The following is a 17262-nucleotide window of genomic DNA, read 5'->3' as shown; positions in this document are numbered from 1 at the left end:
TAAAATCTAACAGCTGAATCCGCTTTGATCTAAACCAACCCTAGTATCTCTGGCTGTAAGGTCAGGGTGGCTGTCCTGCTGGAAGCTGAACTTCCACCCCAGTCTCAGGTCTTCTGCAGCCTCTAACAGGTTTTCTTCCAGGATTGTCCTGGATTTTGCTCCATCCATCTTCCCACAGCATGATGCTGCCACCACTATATTTCATAGTGGAGATGGTGTATTCAGGGTGATGTGCAGTGTTAGTTTTCCTCCACACATAACAGTCTGCATGGAGAACAAAAAGTTCAGTTTAGGTCTCATTTGACCAGATGTTAATCTTGTCCCCCACATGGCTTCTGTTAGGCTTCTTCCTCATAGGATACGGCATGCTCTGCGTTCATCGCTGGGCTGCAACCAGAAGCTCCAGAGAGGAGTGCTATGTTACTATGATAATAATTATATAGTTTGTATTATAATTGGTTGATAGGAAGGAAAATTGTATTAGCTTGTGTTGTATCATTTTTATAAAATAAATATTCAAATATATTTTTTATCAGTTTTTAAACTCAGCTTTGGCTTCCACATTACTAGAAAGATTCATAGACTTTTCCTTTATATCACAATATGTCTTTTATGTGAAAGATTGGGATATTGAGATTTGACCTGCTTCTCCTCAGTTCTGCTCGTGTGGACATGCACCAGGTTGTTTCTGTCCTGTCTTCACAGAGTCCAAGGTAAACATTTTAGACTTGGATGCAAAGCAAAGGGGCAGCACAGGCCTGCCGTGTTGTGGAGCAACACATACACAGTAATGGGTTTTAAAGCCATGTGCAGCACCCACCTCCTATGTGGATGGGACCTTTAACAGGAGACACTTCTTCTAGATTTCTCTCAGCCATGTCTTTCTTCTTCTCCCTCTTCCACAAAGGCCAAATTTGAGAAGGGCACAGCTAAGAGTTCTTACGTAAACAGCCTTTCCCACCTGAGCGGTGGATCTCTGCCGCTCCTCCAGAGTTACCATGGGCCTCTTGACCTTGGTAGGTCTGCAGTGGGTCCATCCTCTCTCCATGTTCAGGTGATGGGTTGAACAGAGCTTTGGGAGATGTTCAAAGCTTGGATATTGTTTTAGAACCTAACCCTGCTTTAAACTGAACCAGAACCTTCTTTCTGACCTGTCTGCTGTGGTCTTTGGTCTTGATTGTTGTCTAATGTTCTCTGAGGAACCTCTGAGGCCAGAAACAGAACGTCTGTGGCTAGAGTTAGATTCAATTATACACAGCTGGACTCTGGTTAGTGATCATAGCCTTTCACTAGATTTGCCTGAGGAGTGTTGGAGTTAAAGACTCAAAACAACAAATGCACCCCACACTTTTCAGATTTTAATTTGGAAAACATTTTTCCTGATGGAGAGCCTTTTGTTTTGCATACCAGAGGCCTCTGCAACCTCCGCTTCATGTTTGGCTCTCTGTAGCAGTTTGATCATTTTTTTCTGTATTTTCTTCTTAAACAGAAATGTGCTAAAAGTTTCTCAAGTATCAGAAACTAATCAGTTATTGTTGCAATTAATAATTCATAATAATAGTGAAGAACTCAGTTTCACGTGATACATTCACACTTTATTATCTTCTACAGAAAAATACATTTGTTTTGCATTTGTTACATTTTTTATTGTTTTATACAAAAACCTTTAGACATATTTTATATCTCAATAATGTAAAGGAATACAATTTTCAGATTTCAATTCAATTCAGTTTTATTTATAAAGCGCCAATTCACAACACATGTTGTCTCGAGGCTCTTCACAACAGTCAGGTTCATACATTCAAATTAAATTTCATATGCTGTACAGAACAGGTTAAAATCCTGTCAATAAATATGTTCTTCTCTGAAGGGAAACAGTATGTCTGTAACACATGCTGTACGGTATTTTTGGTCAAGGTCACTTAATAGGATTACATTTTTTATATCATTTAAAGCTGTGAAACCAGATTTAGTACCAGTGTGTTTTCAGTGTGTCTTCCCATCTGTAGCCATTCTGATCACTGGTCAAAACTGAATTGGGGTCTATTGGCTTCTCTGCCAAACTACTCCTGTTTAGTTCTGGCATTTCTATCAGAATGACTTGTTGGGATTTCCTCCATCCTTTTTAGCAATTCATCATGTTGGTGACAAAAAAAATGGTGAAACTGGGATTGAACAGATCGATGTTTACACGTCATGTGAATAAATTGCAGACCTTTTGTGGTTCTTTGAACGTCTCCGTCCGTTCCTTCCTCTTTTGTTTTTCTTCTCTTTCTTCTTCCTCCTCTCCTTCCTCTCCCTCCTGTCCCGGCCTAGTCATAAACAGTTGTCCGGGAAGCACTTCCTCTCCTCCTCCAGCAGAGGGCAGGCTGCTCCGTTGTTTGCTGGGTGCATTATGATGTAGCGGGTGCGGTGCTGCACACCTGAGTCTCCACACTTGCCTTTGCACAGGCCCCAGGGAGACCAGGCTGACACCTCACAGTCCAGGGGGGTGTCTGCGCAGAGAGGAGCACAACGGTCAGTCCGGCCCTGACAAACACGTCTTACCTCCTGCTATAAAAGGCAGAGCGATGGTTTGTTTTTATGAGTTAAAATAATAAGAAGAAAACTTTGCTGTAATGGAAATAAACGACTTCCTTCCAAAACAGCACGGAACACAAAAATGTACTTACAGTAATTGTTGCCATATGAGATGTAAAGCAGTTTATTAACCCTCTGCTTCTTGTTAGAAATTCCTGGCAGTGATTGAGCTGCTGGACGTACTTTTAATTTGATTTTACCTTCGTTTCTTCATTGAGTGTTTTTGACCTTTGACTGCTTTCCCTGCTGAAGAGCACCCTGAACGTAAGTAATGGGAAACGGCTGTTTTCGTCATTTATTCTCCTTGTAAACGTAAGGAAAAGTCTCATTCTACCGACATCATCCAACCATGTTGAGTTATGTATTGCAGTTGTGGATTAAAAGTAGAAAAGCAGAAGGCTGGGAGGCAGTATGCCAGCTGCATGGATGGATGGATGGATGGATGCAGTAGTTCAACCTGGTTGTCAAGTGGAGGCTGATTTGGCTGATCTGTTAATATTTCCTTTCATCCTGAGTTTCCATCACTGGGAAAAAGAAGGATGCGCTGATAAAATACCATAAGAAGCAGAGAGATGCCGACTGATGGTGTTTTATTTCTCAGATAAAATCTTGAGCAGGTGATTGGTTGTGTTTTATGGAAGCATGCGTATACAGCTTCTTGGCCACTGGCTGTTGTTTGTTGTCGTGTAGTCAGGGAAGCTGACTCAAAGCTTTACTGTCACTAAAACACTGAAACCTGATTACAGCACTGTTGGCTGTGCTGCCGGGCAGCTTTCAGCTCCAGGTCTATTTAAGGTTTCTGCAGAGAATAGGGTTGGGTTTCAGTCAGACAACCAGTTTAGTGGGTCCACTGCTCTGCTGTTACAGTTTCATATGGCTTTCCTCTTTTCCTTTACTAACTACTTAGTGTCTGACTCCTAATTGCTACCATGTGTCAGTAAAACAAAGTTCTCAATGATCTGGTAGGCAGGACTTGGTGAATCTGCCTCAGCCTCATGGATGAAAGTCTGTGCACCCTCATTTTCCCTGTTGCACTGGAGAACAGATGTGGCTCTGGTGTTTTCTGATGCCCTGCACTCTGCTGGCTTCTCCTTGGGTTTCTGGTTGCAAGTAATTGAGTTTATGTGTGGCCTGTAATGTTTTGTAAATGCTTGCATGAGTCAGAAGACCCGTGTACTGAGTTTTATTTTGTGTTTTCAGCACATTTGTGCATTTTTTGTTTTTTTTTTAGTTTGTAATTATTATCAAACACAGTAGTGCCTTTAGGAACACAACCTGCTTTATTTGTATTATGTATTATGATGTTCGACTGAGCAGCTTCTCATTTGATTGTGGTAAGTCTTACTGCTGTAGACATCAATGTGTTTGATTTGGATTTGTCTGACAGACACACAACATAGAACATAACTGTGAAGTGGAAGGAAAGTGATAAATGGTTTTCAGAAATGTTCACAAATAAAAATCCAAAACATTTGCAATCAGCCCCTCTGCTGCCACCACCGTGCTTCACCGTAGAGATGCAGTGTTCAGTGATGTGCAGAGTTTTCCTCCAAACACGCAGAGTTTTGCATGCAGGCTGAAAAGTTCAGTTTTGGTCTCCTCTCATCAGAGCTTCGTCTGCATGTTAGCTATGCCTCCTCCATGGCTTGTACAAACTACAACCAGGACTTCTTTTCAACAAGGACTTTCTTCTTCTCGAAACGTTAATAGAGTGCCCAAATAACATTGTCCTTTGGACAAGTTCTCCTACCTGAGCTGTGAATCTCTGCAGCTCCTCCAGAGTAACCATGGGCCTCTTGACTATTTCTCCGATTATTGCTCTCCTTGCCCAGCCTGCTGGTTTAGGTGGACGTCCTTGTCTTGGTAGGTCTGCAGGTTGTCCATCCTCTCTCCATGTTCAGATGATGGATTGTTCAGAGCTCTGAGAGATGTTCACAGCTTGGATGTTGTAGAACCTAACCCTGCTTTAAACTGAACCAGAACTTCCTCCTTCACCTGTCTGCTTGGTTCCTTGGTCTTTATGATGCCTCTTGAGATTTTTAGAGAACATCTGCATCTAATCTCAGATTAAATTACACACAGCTGGATTTTATTTATTAATTGAGTGATTTATGAGGGCAGATTTTATTTAGGGGTGAATACATATTTAACCTTTTCATTTTCCGTCCACTTTACAATTAAACACTGCTTTGTCTCCATTCACATAAAATCCAGACATGAAACAGAATTACTATATACCCTTAACCTTCAAATATTTGCATTTTACAATATATGATAGATAAATATTTTTTAATATAACCATAAACTTTGTTTTCCTGTATTTTTCAAAGCTGTTTAAACTACACTTCAACTAAAATTATAAGAAGACATGCATTTGAATATTTTTCCCACACTTACTTATCAGCTTGTCTTCGATCTCATTTCCCGTCAGCAGCAGGTTGGACTGTGTCGGCTCCAGTGGCAGGCTGATGATTTGATTCATCTTCTTTATTTTTGTCAGTGTGACCTTGGCAATAGGCGGTAAATGCTTCAAGCGGGGATAGAAGAAGGAATTGGCAGGGTGGCTAGGGAAGGACGAGGTGATCTGTGGAAAGGAAAACTAGCAAATATAAATGTGGTCCTTATCCTAATCTTTTTAGTCTATAATGATATGTATTTGTACAGTTAAGAGTTGACCAGAACAAAGGAAGCTGCAGGTTAAGTGAAAAAGGAGAAATCAGTCACATGCTGGCAACATATGATTTGGTAAAAAACCTTTTTTCTGAACACTCTGAACTGGCTCAGAATGTCAGTGGTTTTCCTTTTTGATGGATGTACCGTTGCTCTTGGCTCACCTGCATGATTCTGTCCTGTGGGATGGTCTCAAAGTTGGGAGAAGAGAAAGTGAACCCACTGTCAGTTCCTGCATCGTATGGGAAAAGCTCCAGTGTCACTTTCTCCTTCCAGTGGTCACCGTCACACAGATCAACGCTGTCAGCACCCACAAACCAGTCTGGGCTTGGGACAATTCGCACAATAAATGATAGCTGCAGATGGAGGAAATAAAGAATGGAAGTGGAGAAGGAAAAATGAGAAGAAAATATGAGGTTGAGTCATAGCAATAAATTGAGATAAGAGCAGATTAAGTGTTGCAACAAGAGGACAATGCACATTACAGATGGCCTGCAGGCTACATTACTGGAGCTTCTCCTGTTTCTCACGTAGCTTCGAAAAATAAGACATTTGTTTCTAGGATTTCTCTGCTCTGTGTGAGTTTGTTCACAAGAAAGCCAAAGACAGCTGATCGTTTTATTTTAAAGAGCCAAATTTAACCATTTTCGTCTTCACCATCTTGATTTTTTGAAATGATCCATTGCCCAGCAGAGGTCCATTAATCTCAGCTGTTTAGGATCCAACCACATGTTAAAGTATTGTTTTACTCCCTATTGTAGCAGCTCTGTGCAAAGAGGTGATTAAGAACCAGTTTCTAAACAGATTTATAAGTTACTCAGGTTTAAAGGTGCTACATAAAATAGTCATAACCTTTGAACTTTTCCACGTTTTGTCACATTACAACCACACACTTCAATGAATATTAATTTATTCGATAGACCAACTCAGTTGGAGAAAAATGTTTTGTGATTTTCAACATTATTCACAAATGATGATCTGAAAAGTGAGGCATGCATTTGGATTAATCCCCCTTGAGTCAGATCTCTGTAGAACCTCCTCTGGCTGCAGGTCCATCTGCAGGTCTTCTGAGGTTTGTCTCCACCAGCTTTGAACATCTTCATACTTTGTTTCTTCTTTGTAAAACAGCTCAAGCTCAGTCAGACTGGATGGAGAACATCTTTGAATATTCATAATGGGGATGCTGTGTTAAGGGTAATGTGATTGGCATGGAAGCTAAAAAGTTCATTTTTGGTCTCGTCTGATCAGAGCGTCTTCTTTGACATGTTGCATGTGACTCCTACAGGACTTGTGACAGACTAAAACTGGACTTCCTATGACACTCTTCAACAAAGGTCAGATTTGTGGAGTCCTCGAGTAATAGTTGTCCTGAAAGGTTCTCTCACTGGACCTGTGAATCTCTGGAGCTCCTACAGAGTTACCATGGGCCTCTTGACTACTTGACTGATTAATGCTCTCCTTTCCCAGCCTGTCAGTTTAGGTGGACGTCCATGTCTTGGTTGGTCTGCAGGTGGTCCATCCTCTCTCCATGTTCCGTTCTCATGTTTTTTTTGTATATGTCTGTGTGTGTCTTTTCGCTGCGTTTCAGGCATACCAACTGGAGCAAATGGTTGCCTACATGTGCCAGGCCAGTTTTGCTCTACAAAAAGAATATCTCTAGTCAGTATTTTAATCCAGCAACATAATAGGCAGGCCACGTTAATATTATAGTAGGCTGTGTTTGAATAACCCTCAACCATCTGGAGTAAGTGTGTGTGGATATGTGTAGAAATAGGTGTGTTTGTCACCTGGAAGTGTACATTTGTAAGTGTGATGAAAACAGTAGAAGGCCAGCAAAGAACAGGTAGACCCAGCTCCTGGAGGCTACAGCAGTCCCAGGGAGCCAGAGAAAAAGCATCAAGGGTTCTCATGCCTGAAAGCAGCCAGTTGTTGGGATACTTACATAGGAGTGCCTTGCAAAGACCTCAAACTCTGTGTTCATCTGGCCTGTGCCTCCCACAACAGCAGGAGCTGAAAGGATTCCATAAACGCTCTGGATCCGTTCACCGGCCGTCTCAACTTCCTCCATGATTGTCCAGGCCTCGCCTTTTTCCGCAAACTCCCTCACTCCATTGCTGGCAAACTCATTACTTTGCCACATGTGGTAGTCGTAGCTGTGGGTCACCCCTTGAGCAGAGAGAGGAGAGGGGAGGCTTTATATAACTGGTGCAACAGCTCTGCAGTTTCTAGATATCCTTTCAAGGATTATTAAAACACTAATAAATAATAAAGAAACCGCATCTGCTATTTTATTTATCAAACAATGCAGATATCGTTCTATTTCTATTTCTGGTTTTATATTTTATAGGATACAGCATATTAGTTCAAACCATAATGCTTTACAGTAATCATCAGAATACTGTTTCAGAAAGTATTTTACCAATAAGGTTGGACCACTGTGCAGGTGGGCGGTACACAGGGTACTGCTTAGGAAAAGCTGCTTGGGTCCATTTTCCAGTAAACATTAGGCTGTATTGGGCTGTTTCTGAGGCCGTGCACATAGGGACGTCTGTTGGGACGGGCATTGAATAAACGCCTCGGATGAAAGTTAGCATCATGACAAGCAGGTGATGGAGGGCATCAGAGAAGGAGAGAATCTTCCTGCTGGTTTCCATGACTGGTTCAGGTTGGAGAAAGATAGAATATCTGAAAAATGTTAAACAGTTTGGAGAAAAACATAATTTTATCGCAATCTTTCAGTCTAAGTCATTTATTTGTAGTTACATTAGTTCTTAGCTCTTTGGATCGTAGCACAGAGGTCTCACTGTAATGTTTTTACAAAAAACGTCACAAGGCTGAAGGATCCATTTTGTAACCAAAAGAGTCAGAGACGAAACAACTAGAATTATAAAGGTATGAAAGAGTGAAGGGTAAAAATGACCAGCTTCAGAATAGAGTTTTAAACACAGAAGATCTAACTCATCTGATCCAGGATCAGCGATCCATTTCAAGGACTAGGGACACTTGCTTGGACACAGCAATGTCCACATTGCGGACAGAGAAGACGGGTGGCTTGAAAGGGGAGTGAAAGCGCCTGTCAACCATAAACATAACAAACCAACACCAGACAGAGGAGGTGACCTCAGATTTCATCTTTCTAACACCTACTCTGCCCCCCTGCGGTTTCACATTTCACACCTTGGGACATGTGACCAAAGCAACCTGCAGGGCATAGTTAGGGACATGTTTGGATCATTAAGCAACAACGACCTAAACTTTGAGCTGAATGAAGGGAAGGACCAGTGACTCTCATGTCCTAGTTAACCCTTTAGTGACCTTAACGGCCGTATTAGTGTGATTGTTCTAACTGCAATTTATAAGCCGAGACGAGAGGCGAAATGTCTTCTAGAAACAAGAGAAGTCCAGTTGCCTTCTACTTAAGCAGTTAGGATTAACTGTTTATTATAAATGTGTGTAAAAACCTTTTTAAAAAACCACATGCGGAGCCTGTAATATAAAGTCCAAATCATTAAAGGGAAACAAACCTGTTGCTTATATTCGACGTGACATTTTAGAAATTAGTGTCATTCCCCCAATCAGTCGTGGCAGATGGCCGCTCACACTGAGCCTGGTTCTGGTTCTGCTGGAGGTTTCTTCCTGTTAAAAGGGAGTTTTTCCTCTCCACTGTCGCTACATGCATGCTCAGTATGAGGGATTGCTGCAAAGTCAACTCCAGTGACTGTCCACTGTCTCTACATGCTCATCCAGGAGGAGTGAATGCTGCAAGTCACTGACTGGATGCAATCTGCTGGGTTTCCTTAGATAGAAAAACTTTTGATCCAATTTGAATAAATAACTGAATCTGACTGAACTGTTTTAAAACTAGGATCTAATTTCAATGAATGTAACTGACTTAGAATCTGTTTGTATGATTGGATGGAATTTACCTTTTTACTGTAAAGTGTCTTGAGAAGACATGAATTGGTGCTATATAAATAAACTGAATTTAATTCACAGACTGAATTAAAACTCCTAAAAGCAATATTTTATTGCTGAGATATATTCCTGTTGTCAGATATGAGACTTTATTTATGGTTAGTGGGAGAAAGGAAGAAACCCGTACAGGCTGTAAGTGGGACATTTGAGTCATGGACAGATCTTCTCCCTCCTAGAACTTAGATCAAGGTAGTTCACATGGTGCAGCAGTAGCACTTTGAGAGAGTGAAGCACATGGAAGAGCTCCTTCAGAAAACGGCAGCTATTATCATTTGACAGTTCAAGAATTCATGCATTCAGTACTTTTTCCATGTTGGTGCATGTAGTCACACAAACATGTCAGAGATGTAGTTCCATTCTGGTTCACAGACCTGCAAATATTTTTATCGAACAAGGAGTTTATTCTGTGACATCTATGATTTTCTTCTGATTATCTGGTCACTCTACCGTGCTTTAAACGTGTCAGTAGGTTTGCATGCAAGTCTAACAGCCTCCCATGTCTATAATGAGGCATCCATCAGTTTGTGCAGAGTAACACATGAAGTCTTTATGTTAATTAATCATCTTTACAGCCATTTTAACAAAAAGTAAAGGTATGGTGTGGGTACTACTCACTGGTTTGGTGCAGTGTTCCAGAAGAATGAAGGCTTGCTGCAGATGAGTGGAAAGGAGGGCTGGAGGTGAAGGAGGGGGGGACAGGAGAGCAGTGGATGTGGCTGTCAGGAAGAGTGACTGCGAGGCTCCCAAGTCCTCTTTTGCCTATTTATGTCTTTTAGGAGGTTTAACCCCCCCCTCCCCTCTCCACCATTTCACCCTCTCCTTCCCCCTCAGACTTTACCACCCTCTCCAGGGTGTTCCTCTCTTTCTTTCAGACTTCCCTGCTCCCTGACTTTGGGTCTGTCCCTTGCAGTGTTCTGCTTACTCTTTATCATGAGCCTTTTTAATGAATAATGTGCTCAGCAGCTTGGCAAATAAAACCCAGGGTGGTGTGGTGCTCTGTGGGTAGAGAGTCATTTAAAAGTTTGGACTGTAGGTCTCTTGACCACAACATAAGATCGATGAGGCTAACTATGTTTTTCTGGAAGTCTCTCCATGGTCAACTTTATTTCAGTTGAGCCTGCAGATCATCATGTCCTGTAAGGTTTCAGTTGGCACCTGAGTGCACGGTAAATTCTTCTCTTACTTTTGCTGCCATGCAGTGTAATGAATGCGTATTAACAGCCTCTTTAATTACTATGACATCAACAACAAATTGTCATTTTTAAAAACAAATTTTCAACTTTAAACTCTACAAATGAATTAAAAGTCAAGATTAACAAGTTGTTTTTGAATTTTTATTCAACTAACCCACAGATTCTCCACCATGCTTAAGAATGGCAACGAGTGCTTTTCCACATTGTCATCCTTTTGCTCTACTCTATAGCCTGTTTGACACGTTCATATAATCTGGATCTGGTGTTCAGTCTGCCTTTTCGTACACAGCAGGCCGTTGTGTGAAGGCTCTGCTGCGACAGCCTTACTGCTTGTTAGCAGCTTGTGGAACATACACCGGGGAGAATAAGTATTTGGTACACTGCTGGTTTTCCCACCTCCAAAGCATGTAGAAGTCTTTAAATTTATCATATGTTCTCTTCAACTGTGAGTGACGAAATCTAAAACAAAATCCACAAAATCACATTGTGTGATTTTTAAGTAATGTTAATTCTTCTTTAAGAAGCCCTCCTGTTCTCCTCTCATTACCTGGATTAACTGCACCTATTTGAACTCACCTGTCCACACACTCAATCAAACAAACTCCAACCTCTCCACCATGGCCAAGACCAGAGAGCTGTGTGAGGACATCAGGGATAAAATGGTAGACCTGCACCAGGCTGGGATGGACTACAGGAAAACAGCCAAGCAGCTTGGTGAGAAGGTAAGAACCTGTAATTATAAGAAAATGGAAAAAGTTCAAGATGACGGTCAATCTCCCTCAGTCTGGGGCTCCATGCGAGATCTCACCTCGTGGGGCATCAATGATCATGAGGAAGGTGAAGGATCAGCCCAGAACTACACAGCAGGACCGAGTCAATGACCTGAAGAGAGCTGGGACCACAGTCTCAAAGAAGACCATCAGTAACACACTACGCTGCCATGGATTAAAATCCTGCAGCGCATGTCCAGGCCTGTCAGAGGTTAGCCAAGGACCATCTAGATGATCTAAACTCCACTCGCAGCGTTTGGAGGAAGAAGAAGGATGAGTACAACCCCAAGAACACCATCCCTACCGTGAAGCATGGAGGTGGAAACATCATTCTTTGGAGATGTTTTCTGCAAAGGGGAGAGGACAACTGCACCGTATAGAGGAGAGGATGGATGGGGCTATGTATCGGGAGATCTTAGCCAACAACCTCCTTCCCTCAGTAAGGACATTGAAGATGGGTCGTGGCTGGGTCTTCCAGCAGGACAACGACCCGAAGCACACAGCCAGGACAACTAAGGAGTGGCTCCATAAGAAGCATCTCAAGGTCCTGGAGTGGCCTAGCTAGTCTCCAGACCTGAACCCAATCGAAAATCTTTGGAGGAAGCTGAAAGTCCATATTGCTCAGCGACAGACCAGAAACCTGAAGGATCTGGAGAAGATCTGCATGGAGGACTGGTCCAAAATCCCTGCTGCAGTGAGTGCAAACCTGGTCAAGAACTACAGGAAACGTCTGAGATCTGGAACTGCAAACAAAAGTTTCTGTACCAAACATTAAGTTTTATTTTCCTGATGTATCAAATACTGATGTCATGCAATAAAATGCTAATTATTACTTAAAAATCACAGTGATTTTCTGGATTTTTGTTTTAGATTCCGTCACAGTTGAAGAGTAGCTATGATTAAAAGTTAAAGACCTCTACATGCTTTCCAAGTGGGAAAACACAAAATCTGCAGTGTATCAAATACTTGGTCTCCCCACTGTAACCTGTAGTACCATCTTTTAGGTATCTTCCCAGCCAACATAATACGCTTCAAATCATTTAAGATAAACAAAATTTGCTTCATATTTTTGTATGAGGGACATTTCCGTATTTGGTAGTTTCCTTCACAACTGGGCTGAATTGCAGTGACTCTGAATGGCTCTAAAATGCTGTGGTGTCCTTCTGTTGTCAGATTGCAGACATTACATGGCTGCCTGAGAGAAATGGAAAATACCAGCGTGTCTGGCTGTACCATAAGTGTTGGGTTTAAGTGGGGCATTTGAGTCAGCTTCTTCACAGATGAAGATTGTTCAGACGTCATTGTAGAGGTTTTCAGTGAGTGAAGCAGAAGCTCATCCACACACTGTAGCTATTATCAACCGCCATGGCACACAACTCACCATTTGTACTGAAGCAGTCTCTTCTGGGAAGTCTCTTCTGTTTCACATCACTGTATTAACCAGTGTTCTGCTAGACCACAGAGCTATGATAAGCTGATCTTACCTAGCATTGTTTGCTATGGTCCTTAGATATGCTCTGAACGTCCTGACGACTGCTGTACCTGCATCATCCTTCTTTCAGTGAGCCATCAGCATCTAAGTTCAAAGGACCATTACAGTTTTACCAGAGGCTGCCAACAGCAGTGGTCTTCTTCAGGTGTTTCATGGCAGCTGGTAACATTTCACCATCAGCTGCCATTAAAAACAAGATGGTCATGAATTCAAACAAAGTTGTATCTACTGGTCTTGTTCTGTTCTTGTTTTTGAGTTGTGGATGGATGGATGGATGGATGTGGCTTCGGATAGGCAATAAAGTCTGGAAATACAAATAAAGTTCCATACAGTTTCAGACCTGAAAAATATTTTTCCAGCCCATGTCGGACGCCTGATGAGCATCTCCTCCTACCTCAGTTTGGGAAATGTTTTTGTTTAAAACCTATGGATCTGAAACCTGATCTTTACATAAACTGTATAAAAAGGGACGTATTCGGCCCCCTTGAACTTTTCAACCTCTTGCCACATTTCAGGCTTCAAACATAAAGAAATAAAATTCTAATTTTTTGTGAAGAATCAACAACAAGTGGGACACAATCGTGAAGTGGAATGAAATTTATTGGATGTGTCAAACTTTTTTAACAAATAAAAAACTGAAAAGTGGGGCGTGCAATATTATTCAGCCCCTTTACTTTCAGTGCAGCAAAATCACTCCAGAAGTTCAGTGAGGATCTCTGAATGATCCAATGTTGTCCCAAATGACTGATGATGATAAATAGAATCCACCTGTGTGTAATCAAGTCTCCGTATAAATGCACCTGCTCTGTGATAGTCTCAGGGTTCTGTTCAAAGTACAGAGAGCATCATGAAGACCAAGGAACACACCAGGCAGGTCAGAGATACTGTTGTGGAGAAGTTTAAAGCTGGATTTGGATACAAAAAGATTTCCCAAGCTTTAAACATCCCAAGGATCACTGTGCAAGCAATCATATTGAAATGGAAGGAGTATCAGACCACTGCAAATCTACCAAGACCCGGCCGTCCCTCTAAACTTTCATCTCGAACAAGGAGAAGACTGATCAGAGATGCAGCCAAGAGGCCCATGATCACTCTGGATGAACTGCAGAGATCTACAGCTGAGGTGGGAGAGTCTGTCCATAGGACAACAATCAGTCGTATACTGCACAAATCTGGCCTTTATGGAAGAGTGGCAAGAAGAAAGCCATTTCTCAAAGATATCCATAAAAAGTCTCGTTTAAAGTTTGCCACAAGCCACCTGGGAGACACACCAAACATGTGGAAGAAGGTGCTCTGGTCAGATGAAACCAAAATTAAACTGTTTGGCCACAATGCAAAACGATATGTTTGGTGTAAAAACAACACAGCTCATCACCCTGAACACACCATGCCCACTGTTAAACATGGTGGTGGCAGCATCATGGTTTGGGCCTGCTTTTCGTCAGCAGGGACAGAGAAGATGGTCAAAATTGATGGGAAGATGGATGGGACCAAATACAGAACCATTCTGGAAGAGAACCTGTTGGAGTCTGAAAGAGACCTGAGACTGGGACGGAGATTTATCTTCCAACAAGACAATGATCCAAAACATAAAGCCAAATCTACAATGGAATGGTTCACAAATAAACATATCCAGGTGTTGGAATGGCCTAGTCAAAGTCCAGACCTGAATCCAATCAAGAATCTGTGGAAAGAGCTGAAGACTGATGTTCACGAACGCTCTCCATCCAACCTCACTGAGCTCCAGCTGTTTTACAAGGAAGAATGGGCAAGAATTTCAGTCTCTTGATGTGAAAACTGATAGAAACAAACCTCCAAGAGACTTGCAGCTGTAATTGCAGCAAAGGATGTCGCTACAAAGTATTAACGCAAGGGGCTGAATAATATTACACGCCCCACTTTTCAGTTTTGTATTTGTTAAAAAAGTTTGACACATCCAATAAATTTCATTCCACTTCATGATTGTGTCCCAATTATTGTTGATTCTTCACAAAAAATTATAATTTTATTTCTTTATGTTTGAAGCCTGAAATGTGGCAAGAAGTTGAAAAGTTCAAGGGGGCTGAATACTTTCACAAGGCACTGTAATGTTTTGTTGTCATTAAATCTCACTACTAAAATTATTACTGTTTGCTAAATTTTTGGGGCGAATTTTTGTGAAGACCTTGTGAGTCTGTTGAGGCGAGGGTGGTGCTGCTTGACACACTGAACTTGGAGGTGACAAACTCACACACAGACACAAATATGTCAGCAGGCTGAATCAGCCCACAACTAATGACATCCACATGGTTCCCTACAAAAACAAACTGTAGCATCTACACTCAGACCCATGCAGACCGCTCGCCCTCATTCAGCTTCATTTCCAACGTTAATTACAATGGTCTGCATATTCCAGCGTGTTTGGAGGCAATGACCTTTGAAAGAGGAAAACTAACCCAGCACCGCCCTCTTTCCTCATGCACACAGAACAGTGGTGCGCTGTGTTCAGTTTTATTGTGGGCGATAAATCAGTATTACCGAACACCTGGTTTGTTTATGGGACACGCAATGCTTCTGTCTTGTTTTGTGAAGTGGATGTGCATGCAGCAGGACGCATGCCTTACCATGATGTGTTCACTTACCTAGCTGTCAGTCTTTCACTACAATCAGCTTTTAATTCATGCTTGAGGAAACAGATGAACTCCTTTTTTATTCAGTGTTGAAAATATCCTCACCAAAGATAAATTGACAAAACATTAGTGAAAATAGGCAAAACTATGGTAGAGATCAAAACATATTCATGTGTTAAAATGACGTAGTCAAAGTCCTGACCTAAATCCAACTGGGAATCTGTGGCAGGACTTGAAAATTGTCCACGTACGCTCTCCGTCCAGTCTGACTGAGCTTGAGCTACTCTGCAAACAACAGTGGGCAGAAATGTCAGTGTGTAGATGAGCAATGATGGTAGCAACATACCCTAATAGACCTGTAGCTGTAAGGGGGGTTATTTCTAACAAAAAGTTTAAAATCTTTCATTTTCCTTCCATTTCACTAATACACTCTACTTTGTGTTGATCTGTCACCTAAAAATCTCTGTCAGATACCCTAAGGTTAGTGGTTGGAAACATCAGGGTACAAAAATCATAACATATTTTGCTTTTACTCCAATACAAATGTTTGGCATTATTATTATTTTTCTTCATCATTAACTGTCTCTGCAGGTTTTCAGGGAGTTGATTTAAGAACTAAGGAGCATAGAAACTAGATGCTGCCTCCTGTTGTTCAGTTCTGGTCCTGAGAATACTGAGAGAACTGATGACCTGAGTGGTCCAGATGGTTCATACCCGACCAGTAACTTTAAAACAGATTAAGGCCCAGCAACATTTAATGCCTTATAGTGCAGCAGTGATTTAAGGACTGGTTTGATCCATTTTCCTGGTGCTGGTCAGGACTCTAGCTGCAGCATTTTGGATGAACTGCAGCAGCCAGATTGATGTTTTTTGAGACCAGTAAAGAAACTGGTAATATGTCCATGAGTTATTGTTAATTGGTTCTAGGTACCAAATGAACGTAGGAAGGGATGAAATGGTAGTGCATGGGTACAAGTTCCTTCCAGTTGTTAGCAAATAGAGTCAGACAGCTAAGAGTTAATCCTGTCTCAGTCATACGCTGGAAAGACATCAGACAACAAGATCCGAAAAGTCCTAAAAGAACCGTAAGGACGACATAGTAAGGACATAGTGAGGAAACATATTAGCTTGGTATGTTTTCTAAACCCTACCTTCATGTCAGCCTCTCCAATACCTTGAAAACAAGTTAAGTTTTTTAATGAGGAACAAAGTGTTATGGCCAAGGAATGTGATCCAAAGCTGATGTACAAGTTGTTGTCATTGTTGTCCTACACTGTTGAGATGCTTTCCAAGAGGAGACATAGAACAAAGCTGAACTGGTTGGTTTTAGGAAGAAAGTTAAGATGTTAAATGCTGCTTGAAGACCATCATGTGTCAGACCAGTGGACCACACTGCCAGTAAACAGAAGATCTTCTTGTGTGTTTATTTGCTGTCCTGAGAGGATGTGAGGTCATCTGGTTTCATGTTTGACTGCGATTGGTTTGTTGATCCTAAGTATCTTTCATGGACACAAACAGATGCAGGTTCTTGTGGTCATCTGCACATAAATAGACGCAAGCACTACTTTATGTGAAAAGTATTTCACAACAAACAACTCATCAGTTAAACATTATGACTGCCAGTCTATACAAACACACGTGCAGTCGGACACATAATGTCTTATCTCCTATCATCAGGTTCTTGCTGCTAGCCCAAACTCCACTTCTCCCGACAGCCTTGTTACCATTATTACCCCCAATTTCCGGGAATAATTTCCTCCACTGTGTGGGAGTATTCCCGGTCCACGTGCACTCATTTGAACATTTCCGTGTTAGTGGAAACTGTAATCCAGTCCCTGGTTTGGCTCATGCTTCACTCAGGTTTGTGATTGTATTGTCTGGGGATTAAAATGTGAGACTGCAATCAATTCCAACTTATTTATTTTTATTAAAAGAATTAAAACTGTCATTGAATTAACGGGCTCATAAGTGCT

The 17262-nt window shown here is 41.6% G+C and overlaps 1 protein-coding gene across 2 annotated transcripts; it reads right to left on the bottom strand.

Moving 5' to 3' along the window:
- Positions 1-1573: 1573 nt before the first annotated feature.
- spon2b (spondin 2b, extracellular matrix protein) lies at positions 1574-9978 on the bottom strand. Of its 2 annotated transcripts, none has more exons than XM_047352932.1 (6): positions 9841-9978; positions 7670-7935; positions 7193-7416; positions 5415-5606; positions 4978-5164; positions 1574-2495 (listed from the first exon to the last, which is right to left on the bottom strand). In XM_047352932.1, exons 2-6 carry the CDS (start codon positions 7902-7904, stop codon positions 2317-2319), a joined length of 1017 nt encoding a protein of 338 aa, XP_047208888.1. In that variant the 5' UTR covers positions 7905-7935; positions 9841-9978; the 3' UTR covers positions 1574-2316. The 2 variants fall into 2 exon arrangements, with proteins under 2 accessions (XP_047208888.1, XP_047208889.1); XM_047352933.1 differs by having other exon boundaries at positions 7670-7906; positions 9841-9958.
- Positions 9979-17262: the final 7284 nt, after the last annotated feature.

This window comes from Girardinichthys multiradiatus, chromosome 23 (assembly GCF_021462225.1).
Source record: "Girardinichthys multiradiatus isolate DD_20200921_A chromosome 23, DD_fGirMul_XY1, whole genome shotgun sequence".
Classification (NCBI taxonomy): domain Eukaryota; kingdom Metazoa; phylum Chordata; class Actinopteri; order Cyprinodontiformes; family Goodeidae; genus Girardinichthys; species Girardinichthys multiradiatus.
This window is presented reverse-complemented; position numbering and strand designations above follow the sequence as displayed.

What these genes read in the sequence shown, in the direction of transcription:
- spon2b (XM_047352932.1), bottom strand. Translation starts at nt 7,904, where the DNA reads ATGGAAACCAGCAGGAAGATTCTCTCCTTCTCTGATGCCCTCCATCAC. An exon ending in TCTTTGCAAGGCACTCCTAT is followed by an intron (nt 5,607 to 7,192) that starts GTAAGTATCCCA and finishes CTCCATCTGCAG; the next exon opens with CTATCATTTATTGTGCGAAT. An exon ending in GATCGAAGACAAGCTGATAA is followed by an intron (nt 2,496 to 4,977) that starts GTAAGTGTGGGA and finishes CTCTCTGCGCAG; the next exon opens with ACACCCCCCTGGACTGTGAG.